At 39.6% G+C, this 23,432-nt stretch overlaps 1 protein-coding gene across 2 annotated transcripts; it reads right to left on the reverse strand.

The window, feature by feature from the left end:
* Positions 1-806: 806 nt before the first annotated feature.
* LOC120722654 (Krueppel-like factor 15) lies at positions 807-14,501 on the reverse strand. Of its 2 annotated transcripts, XM_040013712.1 has the most exons (4): positions 14,326-14,501; positions 13,541-13,647; positions 10,963-12,535; positions 807-4,085 (listed from the first exon to the last, which is right to left on the reverse strand). In XM_040013712.1, exons 3-4 carry the CDS (start codon positions 12,447-12,449, stop codon positions 3,908-3,910), a joined length of 1,665 nt encoding a protein of 554 aa, XP_039869646.1. In that variant the 5' UTR covers positions 12,450-12,535; positions 13,541-13,647; positions 14,326-14,501; the 3' UTR covers positions 807-3,907. The 2 variants fall into 2 exon arrangements, with proteins under 2 accessions (XP_039869646.1, XP_039869645.1); XM_040013711.1 differs by lacking the exon at positions 13,541-13,647 and having other exon boundaries at positions 14,326-14,500.
* Positions 14,502-23,432: the final 8,931 nt, after the last annotated feature.

A 23,432-nucleotide genomic window follows, 5' to 3' on the forward strand; every position in this document is an offset into this window, starting at 1 on the left:
TGTATTGTAACCATTGTACAGAAATGTGCACAAGAAAGTATGAGACAAATATAGGGCACTGGCTATTTTTGGATGTATGTGGTTTTGTGCGTTTGTTCAGAGCCAGACATGTTTGACTGAGTTTTCAAGCTCTGTCCAATATATACAGAATATTTCTGTTAATATGCACCACTTTGTCCTTTTTAAGTATGAGATATTTTTAACAGGGTTAACTGTAGCTTAGGAGGAAGACCAGATTATATATTAATTGGTAGTTTGATTCCTGGGGCGCTTCAGTATTCTTGGGCACACTGTCCATTTAAAGATGATTACTTATACACTCTTGTAAATCTAACTCATGCTTAATTGCTCTATTATGCTCTATCTATTAGAAGTAGTTATCTTGCTGTATTCTGACATTGTAGTAGTAATTTACTACAGTAACATTTAATTAATTAATTAATTTACTCAAGTCAGCAAGCCTAGGTTTGGTAAATCACTTACAGCTAATATTAGATGGCATAAGCAAACCTTAGCTAGAGACTATATCAATCTTATAACTAAATAACAACTATAGATATTGATAGTGTCAACACTTTTTACTCTTTACTCTTAAAAGCACTTAAAAATAAATGCACACATGCAGTCAGAAATAAATTCATTTTGTCATTCCCAAATAATGTGGCCCAAATCTGACATTTTTACTGTATCATGTGACTGAAAGTCTCTCAGCGAAAACATCAGGAAAGCAATATATAAAAAAATCTAATGAAACACTTATTGGCTGTTTAAACAGTAAAAACAAGTCGTGTTTGTTTGTTTTTTTATTTATTGTAAATGTTTTACATTGTAGAACAAAAGCAAAAAATAACATTTTTAGCTTTTTTGTTGTAGGTATGTACAGAACACATCTGAAAATGACTTCAGTGTTTCATAACACACGGACAATTTTATTTCCAACTCAGGTGTAATTTCAATTTGTTTTATTTTCAATGTTAAACCAAGTGCATGTAAATAAACTGTTGCTGACATCCATTTTTTTGACTTCTTACAAAGAATGCATCATGAAACATGTAATAAGTCTATTGTATGTGTTGTGTACAGACCTCACAAACACTAAGTTAACTAATTTTAAAACAATATATTTGAATTATCATGTTATGTACACTTTCTTTACAGTTTTAAAAATCTTTCACAATCACAGAAATCACTAGAAGAATATTTCAATTCTCTTTTAGATGAATATAAAGTATTTACATACATTCACGGGATCACGTACGACACCCTTTCAGAAAAGTGTTTCTTCTAATTGCATGGAAGGAATGGCTGACTGAGTTAACATACTTCCTTTATATAGCGTCACTGGTGGCAAACCAAAGACTAAAAAGGGTTTGACAATCACTGCAGGTTTCAGCAAATCATCAATTTCTAAAACCACAAAAGTCTTTCTTAAAACCATATTTTAAATCTGTTTCAAATCTGTGAATTTTGTCAAATAATTCTCAACTTTATGGCACAGAAATTTCCTCTGAGCTCGTCCTATGCTATTTGGTTTAATTCAAAGGAAATTCAGAATAAGAGATTAAAGCAATCTACTCAGTTAAGTGAGATATGAAAAAAAAAAAGCTTAACAGTCACTGCTTCCTTACAGTACAATACCTCTTTTAGAAGAATTGATATGTTCAAGACCAGCAATAGTGTTTCTTGAATGCTTTTAAAAATGGTATATATTTTGAAAAATGTGCTGTAAATTCATGTTTGGGCACAACCAAAGTAAGAAAACTTACTCATGAAGATTTCCCTTTAGATGTGGCATTTGATGTTGCAATGACACTAATTTTCCACTCTCAATGGAAAGTTAACTGAGCTCTTTTAAGTTTTAATCTGTGGAGAAAAGTGGGACAATATCTATTTGATGCCTCTTTAAGAAAGATCCAAAATATTTCATACATTAATTAATTAACAATTTATTCTCTTACAAATTAAGTCTTCAGTGATAAAGCACTGATTTTAAAAATGCAATACGTACTTGGGTATTTTGCCTCCGTTGCAGTTGGTCACTATTAGCTAATACAAGTTAGCTAACACTAGCTGATGTTAGCTAACATTTTATAATGCTAGTTACTGTTTTGTAATTGTACATCATTTACGCTATGCACTATGATAAACGATTGAAGGTACTTATAATTTTCATATGTACTGTGATCCTGTCATTGCAACATGTGACAGCATTGGCCAGTTCTTTAGCAAAAACAACATAGCTTATCTTTAATCTTTTTACTTTGGTGTCCTTGGTGCTAGCCTTAATAACTGGCTACCAAATAGACAAACTCAATTTGACAGGTAACGATTTCATTTAATTTCAGATGTTCAAAAAATCTGGGGCAAGACAAAAGATTCACATTGATGCCAGCAGATTTACCATCTTGTATCATATGACAGCAGTGACATAAAGTAAAGAAAGTCACATTAAGTAATAACTGATATGGTATAACAAAATCATTAAACAGAAGTTGTGACATTTCATGAGATGAACAAAGACAGAGTTTTAAAGCTTGGCTTTAGGGTCATCAGCTTTGATCCAATAAAGGCCATTAAATTTACAATTATTACGATAAGTAATTTTTTGACAAGATGAATCAAAAAGAGTCAGACCGCAGTAAGATAACACAAAATTCTCAGAATTCTCACTATGGGCAGACAACCAAAAATGTCATGAGTATCAGTGCAAATTACATGATATTTGTTGGTGAGCAGTAATTCAACATCAACTTGAGCTTTGTTCTTGTGTTTGAGGTCGTAACAGACTCTAAGGCAACAAAGAGACTTATTCAAAGCTAATGGAATGTTGGTGTATCTTTTTATCTACTGAGAAAGAATTAAACCAAGACCTTAATAGTCCCCATTACTTCCTAATAGTATGCCCAGTAAGCTCTTGTTGCCGTGCAACAAACAAAATTCAAGCCATTAAGCAGTAAGTTTTTGCTAGTATTACTTTTCAAAACATTTGGCTCCAGGAAGAGTATAAAAAGTGGAGGTTTTAAACAGGGATGCATGTGACTAGTCAACTAGATGTTTAAATCCTACTGCTATTGCTAGTCAGCACCAGAAATACTAGTCAGTTACACAGACTGGTACACCTGGTAGCAAGATGGAAAATAAGCAGATTACCACTAACCAGCTTGGTTCAGCAGTATTTTGACGCAGAAAATGAATGGTTGTATGTCACCTGTGCTAGCATGCAAGCTAATGGCAAACTAATCATTGTATCTGTGTGCAACATTACATACAGCTCAGAGTTCCACACATGTCAGAGACATTTAAAATGCAATCTGATCACGGAGGAACGCGATTGAAAGTTTCACATAGCTCTTAGATACAGCCAATGTTTAACCTCGTCCATTAAGTTTTCATTGTTTTCTACCTTTTAGACAAGTCAGCTAACCTGATTCCTTTTTTTTTTGTTTAAACAACTAGCAAATTAGTCGCTATAGCATCCCTAGTTTTAAATAGTAGCCAACCCACCAGTGTTATACCTTTTATTGATATAAGGCTTTTGATTGAACATAGCAATAACACACACCCCAACATGTAAAAAATAGCAGATCTTTCTCCAAATTAGGTTAGCTAAAATATCTGAGAATAAAGTTGTAATATACAAGAAGCTTATTCCACCTGTGAGGGTGCTTTGTCAAGTAACAGTTTTCTGTTTTAGTTCGTTACAGTCTTTTCCTCGTCACCCAATAAATTATCACAGTACCATGAGTGTACGTCACGCACACGTATTTGAACATAAACACACTTGGGCAAAAAGGAGTCCGGCGCAAACTCCTTTAAAGGGCATCTGGACTATCACCCCACCACCCTCCTCTGTCTTTCGTCACATTCCCTCCCCTTCCCTCATATCTGTCAGGCTGCCAGAGCAGGGTCAGAGGGGTCCATTTGCAGAGCGTCCTGTCCTGCTGCTTCGTGGAAAGCGGTGGACTTTGAGGTGTTTCGACAGGTGATCACTGCGAGCAAACTTCTTCTCACAGACTATACACTGGTATGGTTTCACTCCTGAGTGGGAGCGGCGGTGTCGGGATAGCTCGTCTGATCGAGAAAACCTGTTGGAAGGAACCCCAGCATGTGGTTAACAAATTAATCAAATTTTACTGTACATTAAAAACATTTGGCTATAATAATTCCCCATTATTGCTTCCAAATGTTCTATTTTATTATTACTATCAGTAATGTGATCTGTTTGTACACAGCTATTGTTATATATATATATATATTAAAAACAAACTAAAAACAAAATGATGTAGTCACGCTTTAAGCTGCCAAATGATATAAAAGCCATGCCAGCCTTTTTTATTTCAGGGTAATCTGATAGGTGTGAGTATTGCCCTGCGACTTGAAGTTAAAGAGCCATCCCATATTTAGCTTAACACATGAGCACTGTAAATCCAAACCCAGTCTATTCCTGGCCTGCTCCGCTGTGGTTTCTATGGGCTTCGGCCAGCTTGGGTATCAAGCCAGTGAAGGGTTAAGTGGATGACAGAGCAGTGCCTTTATACCTTGATTTGGTTCCGTATATATTAGTAAAGCTGTTAAGATCTGAACAATCTGCAACACAGATTGATTTTCTAGCACATTTCCAGGAGCAGAGGCAGGCTGTAGACATGAAAGCGATAATTCAGAGATGTAAAGATGTCACTCACAGTTATTTCAAACCATTTCCACTGTAGACATGTATTACACAACTGGCCTATTCATCATTTTAATAGGCCAGTCATAAAAAGAAGGTAAATGACAGAGCTTACAAAGCTAAGCAGTGGCATCTGAGACAGCAAGAATCTTAAAACAAATCAAGACGACTCATGTTGTTGATATGGAGCTCTTTCTCTATTGCAAGTCCCACATAATCTCATATAATACTCCAAAAAGTACAGATAATCAGTCCCCAGTGTAACAAAAGAGTCTGCAGCCATAATAGCTATTATGTGAGACACAATGAGCCAATATGCTCAAAGGTGGCAATGCTAACATGTTTGTCCTGAGCAGGTAGAATATTTGCCAAGTACACCCTTACAGCTTTCAGAGACTTTAAGATGGTAAGTAGGAGGCAGGTGCCAAGGTGACACAATAGCGAGAAATGTTTTAGCTAACCTGTCTGCAATGATCTTTAAAAAAGCAACTGTTGCTGCCAGTGAATCTAGAAAGTGTTGGCCATTTGTGGCCATTTTCCAAACAATCTGAATCCTACCACTCTAAAAAGAGAAAGACTGGTCACAAGTGAAAACATTCAGGACAGGTGCCAATCTTCCCAGGAATGGACTTCCCAGCAAATTCACTGCAAGGTCAGATCATCCAGTGCTCAGAGTACCTGCAAAAAGCCTAAAAGCTACAGCTCAGACTTTACAGGCCTTGGTTAGCATGTTTAATGTTAAACTTCATGACACTACAATTGGAAAGGTTGCCAGGAGAAAGCCTTTTCTCTATAAAGCTGCATTTGAGTAAACCACAAGACTTTTGAAACAATATCCTTTGCACAGATGAAACCACAGTGGAGATGTCAGGCCATAATGCACATCACTGTGTCTGGGAAAAAATGCAAAAAATGCAACCAAACAACTAGAAAAACAACATTTCAGCAAACACAGCTTATACCAACTGCCGAGCTGGAGGTTTGGACTTCTAGTATTCCAGAGTCAAATGTAAGGCCATCAGTCTGACAGCTAAAGCTTGGCCTAAACTGGATCATGGATCAGGACAATGATCCTTTTGTTGTAAAGGAAAAGAATCAAGGTGCTACAATGGCCCAGTCATGTGTGGATCTCAACATGACTGACATGCTGACCTTAAGAGAGCTGTGCATGAACGAACGCCTGCAAACCTCAATGAACTGAAGCAACGAAGAGTCAGACCAGATTCCCCCACAGTAACAATAATAATGATGAAGTCACACATTATCATACATTGCTGTTAAAGGTGTTTGTGCACGCTAGTGAATACTGGGGTGTACTTTCTTTTTTGTGACTGTATTCAGTAAAACTGCACCATATAACTATTTGCTTTATGGTCTGTTGGGGGCAGCACATCGGGCTGACACTAAAAGTTATGACATTCACCAGTTATTGTCTAACCATGTTACAAAGGACCTTTAGGTAAAACAAAACGCAGTTACTGATATCAAGTTGCAAAGCTCTCCAAATGTGTGAAAAACACTTTTTGTTGCAGGCTGTTTGAAAAGTTAACTGAGCGACAGAAAAGAGGCAAATGAAAGGTGTCTTTCTAGCTCTCTTACACAAACACAATGTTTACTACAGTATATACTACAGCTAGGGATGATTTGCTCATCTCCCTGTAGCCCTGAATGCAGTTATAAAATGCCATTTTATAAAGCTAACAAGCTCATCTGTTTGTTGCACAACTACAGTAGAAGACACAGCAGAGCAAAATAAGGAAAGAGTTGTAGTTTGGATAACGAGCCAATGGAAACTTCTATGACAGGTTTCTTTTCATTTGACACCCTCATGTACCTCTTTACATTTCACACAGTCATTCAGTTTTGTTAACAGACAGTTATGGCTTATTGGAGCCTTGAATAACATTAATTTTGTGATAGACTGTCTACTGAAGTCTTTTACCTTTGTGTTGAAGGGATTAGTGGGATTTTTTTTAACCTAGTTCTCCCTACCTCAAGAACATGTCAAGTAAACAGAAATAAATACTGATCCATGTCTTTACGTTCTCTTCTTTATGCGACTACACTCTTGGTAATTGCTGGATGATGTGAATGCAAGCATTAAACCCTAAAGCATTACTATATCAGCTACAAGCTTGGGCACGGTAGAACCCATACATGTGTACTCTACGACTAAATTTGGGCTGAGCCTATAAGAACTATAACATAATGTACTGTAGCCAGAAAGATCTTTCAAGAGAACATTCATGCAGGAGTTATGCAATTACATAACCTCACTCTCTTCACATGTATGTTCTTTGGCGTAACACCTGTTCTCTTTTGTCACCCCACCTTCTCTCTCTCACCACCTCATGCCCATTCTTGCTTTAGTTCTTTGTCTACAATTTTAGCGATGTCACTTTTTCTCAGCTTACATGTCACAGATTGTGGACAGAGAGAGAGAGTGTCCTCAAGCTCAGTGAGTTCAGCGAGTTCATAAGTGCTACAGGTTGGGATTAGGGGCAATTTTCTTGTACGTGAGTTTGTGCTTTTCACTGAGGATTGTGGCTTTTGCGCCTCAAGTCCTTGGGGCAGCTTGGCGTGGAGCTGCACAACACATAGTATACATAACAGCGTGGGCCCTGTGGGAAACACACGCAGGTCTTGTTCTAACTTGTCCCTGAACTTAGATCTTCCGCCAAAGCAGCATTCAAAGAAAACAGCCTAAAAGGTGTGGCGGTAACAAACAGTAACACAGATGCTGGCATATATATAGGTATAGGTATGCCTACTACATGTTAACCAACACAAAGGCCATGAAACTCTTCTGAAGGATTTTTGCAAAATAGATATTATCTTTTTATCTAGCTGAATAGCAGCAACTTTCCATCCACGGTGGTCCCCGCCAGATCAACAACCCTTCGTGAGTGATGGATCATAAACTAAGCACCCTCTCTTCCTTTCCCTTTGTCTCTCTTTTGAGCTCTAAGTGTCCAAATCTGAGGCTAAGTTTGACTGTGACAGCCCCGTCACCACCCAACATTGTTTTGTTGTAATGATGAATGCATCAGCTGACAAAGACAACAAGCCACAGCCCTGATGACAGATGCCGAGCACGCACACGCTGGAGTGTTTTTACAGCAAACTTTGGGTTCCAGCCCAGATTCTCAACACAATCCTCACATGAGAGCCTCAGTGCAGGCCGGAGATGAAAATGCTCCATGTTTGTGTGCATGTATGGGTGTGTGTGCGTGTATGGGTGTGTGTGCGTGTGTTGCTTGTATGTATGTGCTAATTTAAGTGTTTACATGTGACCAGATGGTCACAAGAGGGGAAAAAAATTCCAAAAAGCTTTAAAAAGGAAAACCGTTTGGCAAAGGAAGGAATATAATGTTGACTGAGTTATATGTGGGAATCCAGCCAATGAAATCCTGTCTACTTCAGAGGAGCCAACACATGGATCTGCTCTAAGGTTACAGAGGGTACAGGGAGCCTGACTTCTTACTTCACGTCCATTTCCTGACTCAGAGGGAGAGGAGTGTGGAAGAGGTAACTTTATAATATAGTAAATTACTGCTGCTGTCACGTAAAGACAATGGAGATGAAGTTTTGAAAGAACATTTAGGATCACTTAAAGAAACATGTAGTTCTCAGTGTTTGCATTTCCTGACAACACAGATTAAATCCAGTCATAAATGAAAGCGAGTGCACCATTAAACCTGACCAATCGAAAAACATGGGTAATCTTGCCACACTCTGTCAAAACACACTCGTAATCCAAACAAAAAGATCTAAAGTTTAAATAAGCATCAGCAGAGTTTTCTCCACCACATAACAAGCTCATTAATTTCCCTGAAATGAGAACTCCATCTGACACCTAGCTGGTTTCTGAGCTGTAGCACCTGCATCTTTCTCCTCTTCGGTGGACCTCACTGCCACTAGCATAGTCGTGGTGAGTGCTTAGCTTGCATGTCCTACTTTAACATGCACTCAGCTGCCTTAGCACCTGATCACGCTCACTGAATCAACAGTATGATTGGAAACATTCCTGAGATTTTCTTTTTAGTCACAAGGAGCAAAAATGTGAAGAAATTTTAACAGCATCACATTGATTATTGTAAAGAGTAACTAAATAACCGATTACTTGAACTACAAAACTAACACGTTGGTATCCCCAGTTTCAAGTGATCTGCAAACTGATTACATGCATTACGTCCATATGTCTGCCACTGATAACAATAACACAGCAATGCAGCAAAACAAAGCTCCGATACAAATTCATTTTGGGCTTCAGATCAGAAGTTAGCTTAGCTTAGCATTAAAATTTGAAAAGGAGGGCAGAGCTAGCCAAGAGCACCTTTTCAAGCTCACTAATAAAAGTGTTTTTGATCTCATCTGTTTGGTCTGAGGAAAAAGCAGAAAACTAACATCCACAAGCTGTAACGGTTGCTTTCCAGTGAGTGCTCGGGTCCAGTGACCTCATCAAGTTTCCCCTGGATGCCTTAAAACCTCCCTATAAAGCCAAGACATGAGAGTCGTATCACTCATCTCATCTGTCCTTCATCAGCAAGCTTGATGGAATGATACAGGTTACCAAAGGACAAGTGCCTATAGCACTTTATTTCTCATGAAAAACATGGAAAAAGTATGTCTTAGACTCCAAAAAAAGAGATCATTACATGCATAACAAGTGACAGATCACAATAACTTGATATAGAAATACCTGGATGTTTGTCCATCCATAATGTTGTTAAAAAATGTCTGACATGTTTTTTTAATGGTTATAGTTGTAGCACAGCCTCCTCACAGTGTGTGCTGATTGCAGGTGTAACTCTGCACCGGACAACTGCTGAGCTGGACCACCATACGTATTGATATCCAACATATCACTCCATGACAAAAACACATTAACTTTTTCACTCTAACTTTAACCTAAATTTAAATTTACCCTTTACTTCAAATCCTTAGCAGAGTTATTTTAATGTTACCAATGCTTGCCCTAATGTAGGCTGGCCTATGTCCATATGTACAAAAACACACACACAAACACACAGGGACATGTCTATAAGGCTCTATATGCACACTCTTGGGCAACAACTGAAATAAATGACCACTGCACCAATGATCAAAGAGTTCAAGTAAGGATTTCTTATTCAAATCTAGTCCATGATTTAAACATGGAAAAGCTACTCAATTTGCAGCAAATTAGACTTTTACCTTGTATCCTACACTGATAACTTTAAACTTGATTCTGTACTAATGCTCTGCTGCGAGGAAAGGAGTAAAGTGGTTGCAGACAGTGAGCAAACAAATGGAATAACTAACGGGGGACAAAGTCTGCATGCAGACAGCTTCAAAAGGCACTCTATCTAATCTGCAATTTTACCACGGTAGAAAAACACACAGATAGCCGGGATACAACCAACATGTAGAAAAGAACAAATTGTAACCTTCTAAAAAAGCCTTGAGTGCAGCTTCCCTGACGATGACCCATTCCTCCGTTCACTCCCATCCATAAACTAATCAAACAGAGGTTCCTGAATCCTCTCTCTGTGCATTTAACATACATTTATACCCTTGTTAAAGTTTTCACTCTCTTGTAAAATGATATCTTTGGTTCTTTCAGATGACGTGGGGACATCAAAGATGCCTCAAAGACAGATAAAGGATGTGGAACAATTTGCTCTTCCTCCAAGAAGCAAAAAAACCCTTCTAGCATATTTCAGAAGTCAAAAAGGACAATAAGACAGCTTAATGCTGCTGCACTCGATGGATTACATTTCCTAGAGTATCACTTCTTATCAGTATTAACCTGACAATAGAGTATTCTTCATTACATGACACATTAATGTGTAGCACTGTGGTACCTCATTAAAGTCTGTACACAGTATTCAAGTATCCTATAGAGTGGAAGTCGATAATCCTGGTTATTGTAATCTCTGTAGTGTAGATACGGATTTATATGCAACATTAAACCTCTTAGTATCCACCATGTAACTGGTTAACCACATGCTAAATAGGAAATTTTACAAATGAACTTTAATACATTCATTTTGACATTACATGATTTCTTTTCCATTTGGGTGATCCAAATAGCACCCCCCCCCCCCCCTAAAATTTTTTAAGGGGGGGGGGGGGGGGGGGGGGCATGACCTAACTCACTCCCTACTCTTAACCCTAGGTGGGTTGCTGGTTACCTGGTGGATGTTATAAGAGGCTAAAGCAATTGAATGTGTGTCATGTGAAGCTGGCTTGCTCTTGACTTCATTTGAAGTCATACCAGCTTTACTATAAAAACATTTGGTCCCGCTCACCTCCATCCACAGCCAGGCCATGTGCAGGCGAATGGCTTCTCCCCCGTGTGCCTCCTCAGATGGGCTTTAAGGTGGCTGCTCTTGGAGTACATCTTATTACAGCCAGGAAAAGAGCACTTGTGCATCTTAATAAGGTCTGCGACTGCATTCTTCTGGTACCTCTGACCTCCAGAAAGCACCCCTGTAGCCGAACTGCCACCTAACCCACCTTCCACAAGCCCTGTGGGTTTAGCTGCGATGGGCACCGGCGCGATCCGGACAAATTTGGACGAAGTGGTGATCCCAGCTTTGCTTGAGCTCGCGACGTTAGCTGAAGAAAGCAGCTGAGGCACTAAGGCAAAAGTCTGCCCCTGAATGTTAACCAGGAGCTGAGCTATTTTGATGTCAGTTGGGGCCAGGGTTTGTTGGGACTGGGATTTCTCAGGATTCTGTGTGTCAGATTCTGAAATGGCGCTGGAGTTTGGTTCCTGTTTGATCTGTATAGGCTGGATTTGTAGGATGACAGGCACAGGAGAAGCAGAGCTGGAACTTTCGGATGAGGAAGGCAGTGATCCAGAGTCCTCCTGTTTGATCCCTTCTGCATGGCTGGTGGCAGAGCTAGTTACACAGCTAGCATCTACCGATGATGATGAGCTGTCCATGTCTGATGCACATGGTGCATGTTTGGTCTCTGTGTGGGAGGAGAGTGGAGAATGAGCCACAGGCACAGTTTGATCCGAGTTCTGCGACACTAGTTCTCCTGCTAATGTCCTTGAATTTTCTGCATCTACATCCTCTGATGTTGGGGACATCACCTCATCGCACCTTTCCTCTTCTTTTTCCACTGCCACAACCATGTTTTCCTCTAGGAACTCCTCAATCTCCTCTAGAGTGGGCTGGAACAGGAATGCCGCAGGATCCTGCAACTCATCGAGGAAGACTGGGAACTCATAAGAATCCTCTTTGGCCTGCTGCTGCAGAACACTCAGCTGTTGCTCCCAAGCCAGCCCCGTAGGTAAAATGGGAACAGTAGGAGAAGAAGATGTGGAGGAAGGTGGAGAGGACAGGCACAGAGAGGATGAAAGAGTGTTGCTGCTGTTGCTGGTGTTAGAACTTAATGAGGTGGTGTGGGAGGCCTGAGACAGCAGGAGGTCTAGCAGGCTGTCTTGACTCTCTCCTCCCGAGGAGCTGCAGCTCCCACTGCTCCTGCTGCTCCTGCTTTTGTAGCTGGAGCTGAGGACATGTCGTGACACCGGGGACGAGGACTCGGGACTGGAGCAGAGGGACGAACGAGGGCTGGAGGAGTCACTGAGGTCGTCCTCAGAGAGCCGAGGAGAGGAGGAGAGAGTCACTCCTTGGTACAGGTGGTGGTGGTGGTGGTGGTAGGTACACGCGTCAGTCACCATGATGCCACCATTAGTGTGGCAATAGAGGCAGCTATAGTCAGACTTTGGGGAGCCGGTGTAATACAGGAAGGTCTCCTCACCAAATGGTAAGTGATCAACCATTCCTGTGCGGATGAATGGCAACTGGCTTTGCTTCTCTCTGCTCTGAAGATCGGGCTGTTGTGAACGTTCAAGCGTGTTTCTTGTTCCTACAAAACACAAATGATTAAGGTTATTAGGTATGAAATTGAAAGAGATTCTCCACAATCCTCATTTAGTGGCAGCTGCTCAGACTGTGTTCAATTTTAATGAAATGGAACTTTTAACAGGCTTATGTTCCTGGGTGATGGTTATTCCTAAAAAGTTCCAGCGTGACACAAACACAGCAATGTTGTCTATGAGGTTAATTTTTTAACAAGAAAAAATAACAAATAAGTAAACCAGCACTAACAGACTGAGAATGATCTCCTATTCTTTGTGGTTTCTACCTGCTGCCTGTTCAAGAGGTTTGCAGCTGATGGCACTTCAAAAGGAAAGTCAATCATGTGTGAAGGAAGTGGAATTTAAAGACTGTGCATGTGTGCGGGAGCGTGGATGGTGCAGCTGCTGGTTCAGACTTCAAGTTGACCATGTGGAGTTTGGGTTTCCGGTTTCTTCTAACATTAAAGCCATATGGTCATTAAACGTGTTTTTCTACCTGTGGTCCTTTGCAGAGCTTTTGTCTCAAAGAGGACACCAATTGAAATTTTGTATCAATAAGATTTTCAATACGGCAGATATTCGACATTAAATCAGAATCAGAATACTTTATTGATCCCTAGGGGAAATTATTTTGGTTACAGTGCTCCAGTATAAACATTAACAAGACAGACAATGCACTAAGTAAGAAATAGACACAATATATATAATATATACATGACTTATATATATATATAAGTCACTTATTGATAAATAGCTGAATAAGAGGAAGAGCGTGTGCTAAAGGGTGTAGCTATTGCAGTATACAGTGTGTTAAGTGGATGAGTTAACACACTGTGTAATGTAAAGCTAGAGCCCAAAAGCTTTCTGCAGTTTTGGAGTCAATCGGTGCCACTGCAGGAAGAGTGAGGGATTTAGTGTCTATTTTTATGCCAGAAAAACAATGCACCACATCTACATTTACATGGATAAAAAAAAAACAAAAAAACACACACACTAGACACAAATCCACTTACATGCAGTGAGTGGCTTATGATGATTAAACGCAACTCTGAAATCCCCCTTTAAAACCTCAAAAGGCTGCATGAAAACGGGAAGAGACAAAATGATAGTGCGCCCTCTTCTGTAAAAGAATAAAAAAAAATTTTAAAAAAGTTTTCAAGTGCAGAGATCCTAAGAAAAAAAATAAAACAAAAAAATGTTTTTGTTGTGCACACACACACACACACACACACACACACACACACACACACACACACACACACACACACACGAACTTTTATCTAATGTATGATCTCAGGCCAGAATAAGGTAACATCATATGACATTGAGGGTCTGGTGTTCTGCAGCTGCTGCTTCTACGTGATACCTTATGGGAGGGGGGAGAAAAAGGGGTTTGGAAGAGAGTTCGGGATAGGTTTGGCCACGTCTAAGCGATCTGCCCTGGAGTAACCCTGCAGCCATTAAACATCAAACAAGAATTTTGACAGCATGGTGCTCTCCTGCTCTTAACCACGCTGCGTGCTTAGTTAGGTGTGGAGGTTACTTCGGAATTCACGGCATGTTTAACGCTGCAGGCTGACAGCTCCTCCGATCACAGGCACGGGATTACTTTTTTTTTTTTCTTTTTTTGTAATACTGCGCCAATTCGCTAAATATTTCTACGTATCATCCGGTAACAGCTTTGCGTGCATGCATGTCTTTCATCAGAGCCACGCTTCACTGCACACCACACGGATCAACAGAAGACACACAGTCACATATAAACAAGTATCTTTTAACAAATCGCCTACACACTCACCTGTATATGCAAGCAATCCAAACCCCGCTCCTTTAAAGCTGAGCGCTTCTCTCCTGGAAGTCCGTGCGTAATAGTGCGTAATGGCAATAGAACTCCACCGCACTGTCTTCGCACACTCTCTCTCTCATACAGCTCTCACAAGATCTCTCTCCCCCTCTCTCTCTCTCTAGAGTAGTCGTTGGTTCGTTTAACCGTCACGTGATCGAAGTTCGGCATGTTATACCAGTGAAATCAGGGCTCACGAAGGCTCGTCTGCTCGTCGCACGGTAATTGGCCTTCGATGACGGGAGGCCGGCCTTAGGGCTTGGCGTCAGTGGAAAGAAAGTGCGAGTAAAGGAAAGAGAGAACATGTGTGCCAATGAGGCTCGATCATAAAATCACTTTCATATCTTAGCAACTGCTCTTGAGGCTATTGAAGGCGCAAGTCATTTTCAACATTGTGTTGATGTGCTTCATTTGCATTTGGCAACTGGTAATATTTCCATTGCCCTTCCAGGGAGTGTGCCATGTGTGTTCACTGAAACCCTGCAACAAGAAGTGTCTATAATATTCTCAGTCAGAGCTGCATGTATTTTCTTTCCTGTATCACTTATTGTGTAGAAATAAATAGCTTTTACACGACATTACCATAGAGACTGTGTTTGAGGCTGACACATGATAAATCATAAATTAGGGTATTAAAGCTGCTAAAAAGTAACAGCCCAATTTTCCTGAAGGGAAAAGCATCAGCAGCTGCTGCCTAGAAAGCAAGCTGAGATTTTCGCTTTTTACAGATGACCATGTCTGGATAAGTGGCCAAGTGACTGAGTGAATGAGGGAGCTATTGAGCAGGCAAGTGAGCATGTTTACATGCTGCCTAATGACATCAGTAAGAGACGTTTTGCTTTCACTCCAGCTGAGCAGACCTCATATAAACACCTCCGCAGGGCTGAAGGAACTTTACTGGCTACAGCCTAATTTGATTTGCCTGCGTAGGTTAGATTACCGTTCAGTGTTTGGATAAATGATCCACTTTCAGCCTGCTTGTAAACATTAGAAGTGTTTCAGTGTGTACTTGCATGCAGCACAGTCACTGGCTATTATGATGTATAAAAACACACACAATGCCACACTGAGGAGGTTCGTTGTGTGCATGACTCCCGTTGAGCACTTCCAGTGCCACTGCTGCTGCTGAAACTGCTACTGACACTCGTGGCACTGTTATTTTGTTCTAGTACAAAATTGTTATTGTTTAGTTAAATGTTCTAGTTTGTTTCCCAGGCACCAGGTGCAACACAACTGTTGAATTAGAGTTTGCCATGGAGCTAATTTGCATCTACAGTCTCAGTGCAGGAAATCATTAGAAACAATACAGTGCAGTACAATTATTAAAGTTAGGCTGACATCATATAAATATCATATGTTTGTCATATTTATTATTATTATTATTGTTGTTGTTGTTGTAGAGTTTTTACTGTTGTGATTTGGTGCGACATAAATACAACTGAATAGAACTGATCTGAACCATTATTACTGCTGCTGTTACTAGTGTGACAACTAGCACTGCTTTTAAGCTACTATGACTACTAATATTGGAACTAGTATAATTATGATTGCTACTACCTGAACTATGCCTCGTACCATCGCTAGACTGCTATTCTCATTACTAATATTATGACTACAGAGGGTTGGTGAGATAGAAGAGGATGCTAGGAACAGGATGAGATGGAAGCAGATAGCCCGTATAAGAAGAAGGCTTTCATTGCTAATGTCATTACTAATGTTACAGCCTCCAGTAATGGTAGCCAATGGTAAAGATGAGGTTGGAGTGATCAATTTAGATCATAAAGCCATAAAAAAAAAGTTGACTGAGATGATAGTGAGCGGTCAGCTTGTTTGGTGATAGACTTCTGTATAAATGCAGATTTATCAGAGAAGTTTTCCTCACTGGCCATAGAGAGGATACAGGTTCAATACTCCTTGGCGATGCTAATGCTACACCTTTGTCTTTGCTGTATTTCTACTGCTAACGCTGCTATTATTGCCTTTGTTACTTCAAATGGTACAGCAGCACAGGGACCAATCAATGAATCAATCAACCAATCAATCTATTTATTCATAAGCAAACAACACAGGTTGACCAAAGTGCTGTACAAAGAGAAAAAGTAAATAATAAATAAACAAACACACAAATAGAAGATAAGACAAGAAGCTAAACAACTCCGTCACAATTAAAAGCTAGCAAGTAAAGATGCATCTTCAGGCGGGTTTTAAAAATGCTGAGTGTTGGAGAGGTCCTCATTTGAAGAGGCAAACTGTTCTGAGGTTTAGGCGCAACAATTGCAAAGGCCCAGTCTCCTATGTGTTTTAGTCTGCTTCTAGGAACGATCAGAAGAAAGTTATCAGCTGACCTTAGAGTTCTGTTTGGAGTATGTTTAGCTAAAAGATCAGAGAGGTAAGAGAGAGCTAATCCATTTAGAGACTTAAAAGCAAGCAATAAAATCTTAAAATCAATTCTAGAATGTACTGGAAGCCAATGTAAACGAGCCAACACCGGGGTAATATGGTCATGTTTGCGTGTGCCTGTCAAGAGTTGGGCTGCAGCATTCTGAACAAGGTGATGACGAGAGAGCAGAGCCTGGCTGATACCTAATTACAGACTAATCCAGTAGTCAAGCCTGGTGTAATAAATGCATGAATTACTTTCCTGCAGCAGGCGACAAAACATTCTTAAGCTGTGCAAGTGCCCTGAGCTGGAAGAAGCTGCCATCAAAGAACACCCCCAGATTGGGACAACTGGGATTACTGTTCTTATGGCTGTTTTCACAAATACAACTACCGGTGCTGCTATTACTGCTTTTGCTTATACTTACTAATTCTACTACCAGGCTACATCTATCAGCATGAAAGTTGTTGTAGTGTTTTTACTGCTGCAACTACTGATGCTGCTGTTACTACAATTATTGCCACAACAGCACCAAAGCATTGAAGTGTAATTATAAATGATGTCATGAATGATTATTCAATTCCATTTAGCTGCTTCACTTTCACATTATTGACTTAATGGGACACTTGAGTGGAATCGGGCCTGTTATTAGTAGTTTTTTGCTCTGAAACACGAGAATCTGTTCATTGAAAGGTATTCTGTTTCCTACCACTGCTGCTGGATACAGTAAATACCTAACGTGAGGTTGACCGGGATCACAGTTTGAGTTTAAACATTCTTTCCCTGCTAATTGAATGGATCATGGCTCATTTACCAGAGTTTCAGCCTCTCTCAGTTGACACATACCTGAGTCAGAGAGAATTCCTGTAATGAAAGGAGAAAAAACAAGGAGATGAAGGACAAAGTCTGTACACTGCACCCTGTAAAGACTGTTTCCTCATGTAGATTACATCTTTGCTCATATCAATAGACAGCTTGTTAAAAATGTCAGGAAGCCCTGGTATCTTCATGAGCTAGAAGTTACTGGAGTTTGTGACTAACTGCAGGTCCCAAGATATTTTTCAAGCAAAATTTTGCTGGAAATTGTACTGCAAGAACTGTAGTGCTGCTAGTATTTGAAGAAATGCAGAGCTCAGAGCAGTCACTGCAACAGTCACATGAAGCCTACAGAGGTTCTTTTCTTTGCCCCACATACTAATTGGTTTCGGCTGCTCCATTCAAACTCACAAACACCTACACATATGCATATTATGTAAGCCCCAGATGGACTTAATTAATCAAATTGATTTATTTCCTCTGGTAACGCTAGCAATCTGCCAAAACTGAAATGGGTAAAATGTGTGCTTCTTTGATCACAGGCAATACCCTCAAAAGAGCTGGCATTCTCGCCGAAGAACCACTGGCTGGGAGATAGATAAATACTTCCTTTGTATGACAAGTTTCTTGCATATGGAAGAACACAAAATAAAAATCATAAGTACTCACATGTAAATGTAAACAGTTTGAGACTTTGGTCTTAGGTGGGTATCAGTTGGATCTTTGGTATGCTAAATGCATATGTTAGATGCAGTGTTTGTACCCTTTCTAAAGTGTTATCACGGGTTGGGTGCTCATGCTGTAACTGGATTTAGCACCACCAGCTGACCAGCAGACCCCTGGAGAGTTTAATCCTGCCATGTAAACAGTCCACTGTGTGATCTGAACAGGTTTATTTCCCTTCACACACACACACACACACACACACACACACACACACACACACACACACACACACACACACACACACACACACACACACAATTAATTCAACTGCGACCTGTTTTGTTTTTGGAAATGTTGGGAATGCACTTCCAAGAACAGTTTTCACGAGCAGCTGACCCTTCACAAACACACACACACTGAAAAACTACTACTCTTGTAAACTTAGCCTTTACTCTAAACTTTGTCTAGCCTGAACCTTACATAAACCTTAACCAGATTTACATACATTGAGTTGAACGTGCGTGGGTCCCTCAATATAAGCATATAATCATGTCCCCGCAATGTGAGTAATACAAGTATAGACGCACTCACTTCTATTATTAGACGCTCTCTTGAGATACTAACAATACTAACAGTAACTCATATTTGTTTTTTAAAAAGTGTATTTGGGAACAAAGATGCCTTCTGAGAATTGTGCAATGGGGCTTTAATAAAACTGCAAAGAACCTCAGCTCTTCCAACTCCCATCCAGTCATGCTGCTACCACCAACACAAACAGTCACACTGGTACAAACACCCTTCTCGACTCTAATGCACTTCTTAGACAGCTTAGTTGGCTTTTAGTTAACCTGGCAAGTCTCATCCTATTTGATGGATTAACTGCTTTGCCTTATGCCTCGTACTGACTCTCACTCAAAGCCATACAGATACTTGGCAAACAAACTGCTTTGTATGCTGATTTTTTTTTTAACACACTGTGGTTGGAATTGACCCTAACCCTACTTTCAAACATTAACCTTAACCTTATTTTTTTGTGAAAGTCAAGCAGAATCTTTTTGTTTTTAAATTAGACAATTTTTAATCCATGTCAGCTACAGGTAGAATGATTATTTCTTAGCTTCCAGAATCCTGCTAAGATCTGGCATTTAAAAATTTAATATTCTGATAGCAAAGGATTAGGGTTAAAGTCATCACCATGGATGACTTAGTCCTCACAAGGTTAAAGATAGTTAATTGTATGCATAGCTGTCAGTTAGGGCCTATTCACTAGACCATTTAGTTTATTGCAAACATACAACACATGTTGGCTGACAAGTGTCAAGACTGGAGGTCAGGAATGTCAGAGTTAGCCAACCATTTATTTCTTGCTACTTACCACAGACACATCCTGTCTCTTCCTGGAGGATTTGTAGTCCAGATGGAATATAAAATCCCACCAGAGCACTGTGCCCAAAACAAATGTGAGTGGCAATACTAATTTAGTTTTGACTGATGTCAGAGCCTTCTTTGAAAGCCATGTCCAGTTCTTCTTAATGTGTCTGCTTACAATGTATCCATAGAGGAAGGTGCCCTAGGGACATTAAAATGAGACTTTTTAAACATTAAGTGACCTTGTTAATGTTTCCATTTTCAAACAGCAGGATACATATACAGTATGTGTAATCCTATGCACAGTGTAGTAGGAGTCTTAGCATGTGACATGATGACATCGAAAAATTTACTTTGTATAGATTATTAAAGAAGACTGTGACATTATAGCTTTGTCATATAATTTACATTTTTTAAAACATTTATGTCATCATTTTAGCTTCTGTACTTTCATTCTAAGATCACGAAAAAAGAAAGACAGTCTGACCTAAATCCCCCAGGGTCCATACATCCTGCTGATGTTTGCTCTTCTTCCTTTGTTATTTGTTTAACCAATCAAAACATGATCGGGACAGAGTGCATAACCCGCCTTTCAAGGTCGTCAACCAATTCTGTTGTCAACAGACGTCACGGGTCAATCTTTTATCTGCCTACGTTTGCCTACACACATTTGTTTACAGGAGGGAATTATGTGAAACATTGGCCGTATATACGTATACCCTCAGTTAGCTCTTATTTTTTCACTCATTAGAGCTCATTTTACTAACAGTTTGTTTCCTGAAGCCTCTAACAGGCTGTTGCACAAACAGTTTAGTCATATTATAGTCTTATAGTCATATAAGCCTTATTTTTGAAATCAAGTATCCCATTTCAGGAGCTAATGGAAAGCCGTTATCTTGCTATGTGAGTGGGTGTTTAATAAATACATGCTGTTAATGTGGAAGAAAGACGGTATATCAGACCCAAGCACATTCATGGCATCGCGTTATGCAAAATGCCTGCTGTGAGATTTATGTCTCCATTCTGTTGAATTTCCTGATGTTTTATACAGTATAGTGACAGAGTAGATCAAGTGCTTATAATATTGCTTTCATTTTTTATTTGATTAAATAAACAAGTATGATTTAGGCTTTTCCATTAATGGTACTGCATTCTAACTTTAAAACAGCAGTTTACTTTCCTGTTTTATGAGCAGTAGTTTGATTATTCCCCTTTTGAAGAAGACCAGAAAAAAAGACACAAGAACATTTTGTGGCGGTGTAAAGGATAGGAATAAATGGGATTGCACAAACCTGTAGATAACAGAGAGTCACCATCGTCATCATCAGGAGTGGAAGAAGGAAAAACAATATTTAGTCAACGACAGCAACACTGCTGTCATAGTTTCTGGTAGCAGCTGAGATATTTTAATGTTTTAATGCACACATAGACACACAAGAATTTACCTTTGTGCTTTTTTTGTACACAAATTAATTTTTTTTAACTCTTTAACTTCTGAAGCCTAAAGACACATACACCGAATAAAAAAACAAGTGATTGGGGCCGATGGGACAAATAATGTAAAGCATCTTACAGATCAGGAAAAAAACACAAAAACTTTAATATCAATATTTTATAACTTTAAAAACACAAATATTTACACTGTGTAGATACTTGTGGGTCACCTGAGTCTCATATGCTCTTAAAGCAGCATATGAGAACCTCTCTGTGTTCAAATAGAGTACTCTTCAAGACATGTATGTGTATGACACCAAACTGTCCAATTAAATTCTTAAACAAGGCAGGTAGCCCAATGTGACTGAAAAACTCACAAATGGAATTTGGTCAGTGCCTGCAGGCAACAACACATGTTATATGAGGAAACTGTACGTATGTATTTAATGTATGTTGTTTTAGATTTTGTTCCTGGTAATATTTTTACGGCCCTAGCACCCTCTGTTGACGAACCGCCACTGCTGACAGTTGTTGAATCTGTTATTTTAAGAAAATAAGTACAAGTCCATAGTTCAATTCCACCATCAGGCCGGGATCTTTCTGTGTGAAGTTTGCATGTTCTCCCCGTGTTTGCGTTGGTTCTCTCCGGGTACTCCGGCTTTCTCCTACAGTCCAAAGACATGCACTTAGTGGGGATAAGTTAATTGGAAACTCTAAATTGCCCAAAGCTGTGAATGTGAGTGTTGAATGCGAGTGCAAATGGTTGTCTACGTGTTAGCCCTGCGGCAGACTGATGACTTGTCCAGAGTGTACCCTGCCTCTCGCCCTAAGACAGCTGGGATAAGCCCCAGCCCCCCGCGACCCTGAAAAGGATAAGCGGTAAAGAATGGATGGATGGATGGAAGCACAAGCAAATATTAGATTCATTGTTGTCATAGTAGAACTTTACGGCCTCTTCAGTGAAATGTGCAATGATCATCAATCTTTAAGAAATGGTACAGGTCGTATTTTCATAAAAGACAGAGCTTGGACTTGATACCATGGAGGAAGACGTCAACGGGTTATTTTTCAGATGCATTTAAAATGGATCTGAAAGGTTAACACTGAGCATAAATGGTGTCACAAATCTGGCCGACACAATGAAAATCTTTGGGGCTTTACCTTAAAGGTCTGACATTTTGCTTGTGGGATGTGCTATACTCTAAAAGGTACTAAATAAAGTCATCTGCAACATTGTTTTCCAAGACTCCTCAGCTCCCAGATACTGTTTTTCCAGGACAGAGGCTGCAGTGTTTAACGCTGCTCTCATGGCTATTGCCATGCTCCGCTGAGAATATTATGCCTCCAAGTCTTGCATCTGTAGTCCTAATCCAAACCGTTTACAGACACAGAGAACAAAGCATTGCCTTTATTCAAAGTCCAAAACAGGGGTATTATGTATCCCTCTTCTTCCTCAGTCTCTTCTGATCTAAAAAATGGTTAGCTTCAGTATGTAGTGGCCAAATCATGATTTAATAGCTTTAAATTATGTCTCAGCCTATTCACAGAATCCAGTGATGGGAAAAGATGCAAAGATTATATGATGAGGAAGAGAAGTATTGTCAGGTACTTTTGGACATCTTGCACTGAGATCATCAATTTTGATTGGATTTAACAGAACTGACTGTAATGAGAATAAATGCAATAAGTAGCAAGCAGTGTCTTCCAAGTATGCTGTTAACATAATTGTCATGGCAAAATATACCAGGGATTTAGTGGATAATTTGATCCAAAATAGCAGTTCACATTATAGCGGGTTGCCTCAGAAGCCCCAGGCTAAGCTGGATCCTTTTTCCTTAGTGTGAAAAAGTTCATGCAGATCATTAAAATTACAGATGAGTTTACATTTTATATATACAACTGGTTAGCTTAGATTAGCGTAAACAACAAACAGCTAGTCTGGCTAAGTAACAAAATCCACATTCAAAGATTGTTTCTTCACAAAGTAGAAACTGTAGTGAAGCATTGACATATCTCTTTGACTCATCAGAAATAAAGCACAACCAAAAGGTCAACGTAAAAGTTGGGTGGAAAACTATATCTGACTGGAGATCTCTCAGTTAGATATAGTTATGTCCTAAAGATTTTCCCAATTTTTGTATGGATTAAATAACAAAAGTCTTTTAGTTATCACTATTTATCTATTTAATAAATTTTGAAGTGCTTATAGGAGGAGAGCTAGCTCTTCTTGCCAATACGGTTCAACCCAGTTAGCATAAACACTGGTCCAGCATAGCCGGTTAGCATAGGTTTACAAACTATGCTAACTGGCTTCGTATGAGAGTAGTGTTCAAATTATCATCTGATTAAATTTCAAAGTGTTTCTTTAAAGGTATTTGAGTCATCCCCTCAAGAGAGA

This window comes from Simochromis diagramma, unplaced genomic scaffold, assembly GCF_900408965.1.
Source record: "Simochromis diagramma unplaced genomic scaffold, fSimDia1.1 OVJJ01000705.1, whole genome shotgun sequence".
NCBI lineage: Eukaryota > Metazoa > Chordata > Actinopteri > Cichliformes > Cichlidae > Simochromis > Simochromis diagramma.

Bases quoted from the DNA above. Each gene is read 5' to 3' on its own strand.
- LOC120722654 (XM_040013712.1), bottom strand. From the start codon at position 12,449: ATGGTTGATCACTTACCATTTGGTGAGGAGACCTTCCTGTATTACACC. The intron at 4,086-10,962 runs GTGAGCGGGACC...TCCTTCCAACAG, and splicing joins TGGCCTGGCTGTGGATGGAG to GTTTTCTCGATCAGACGAGC.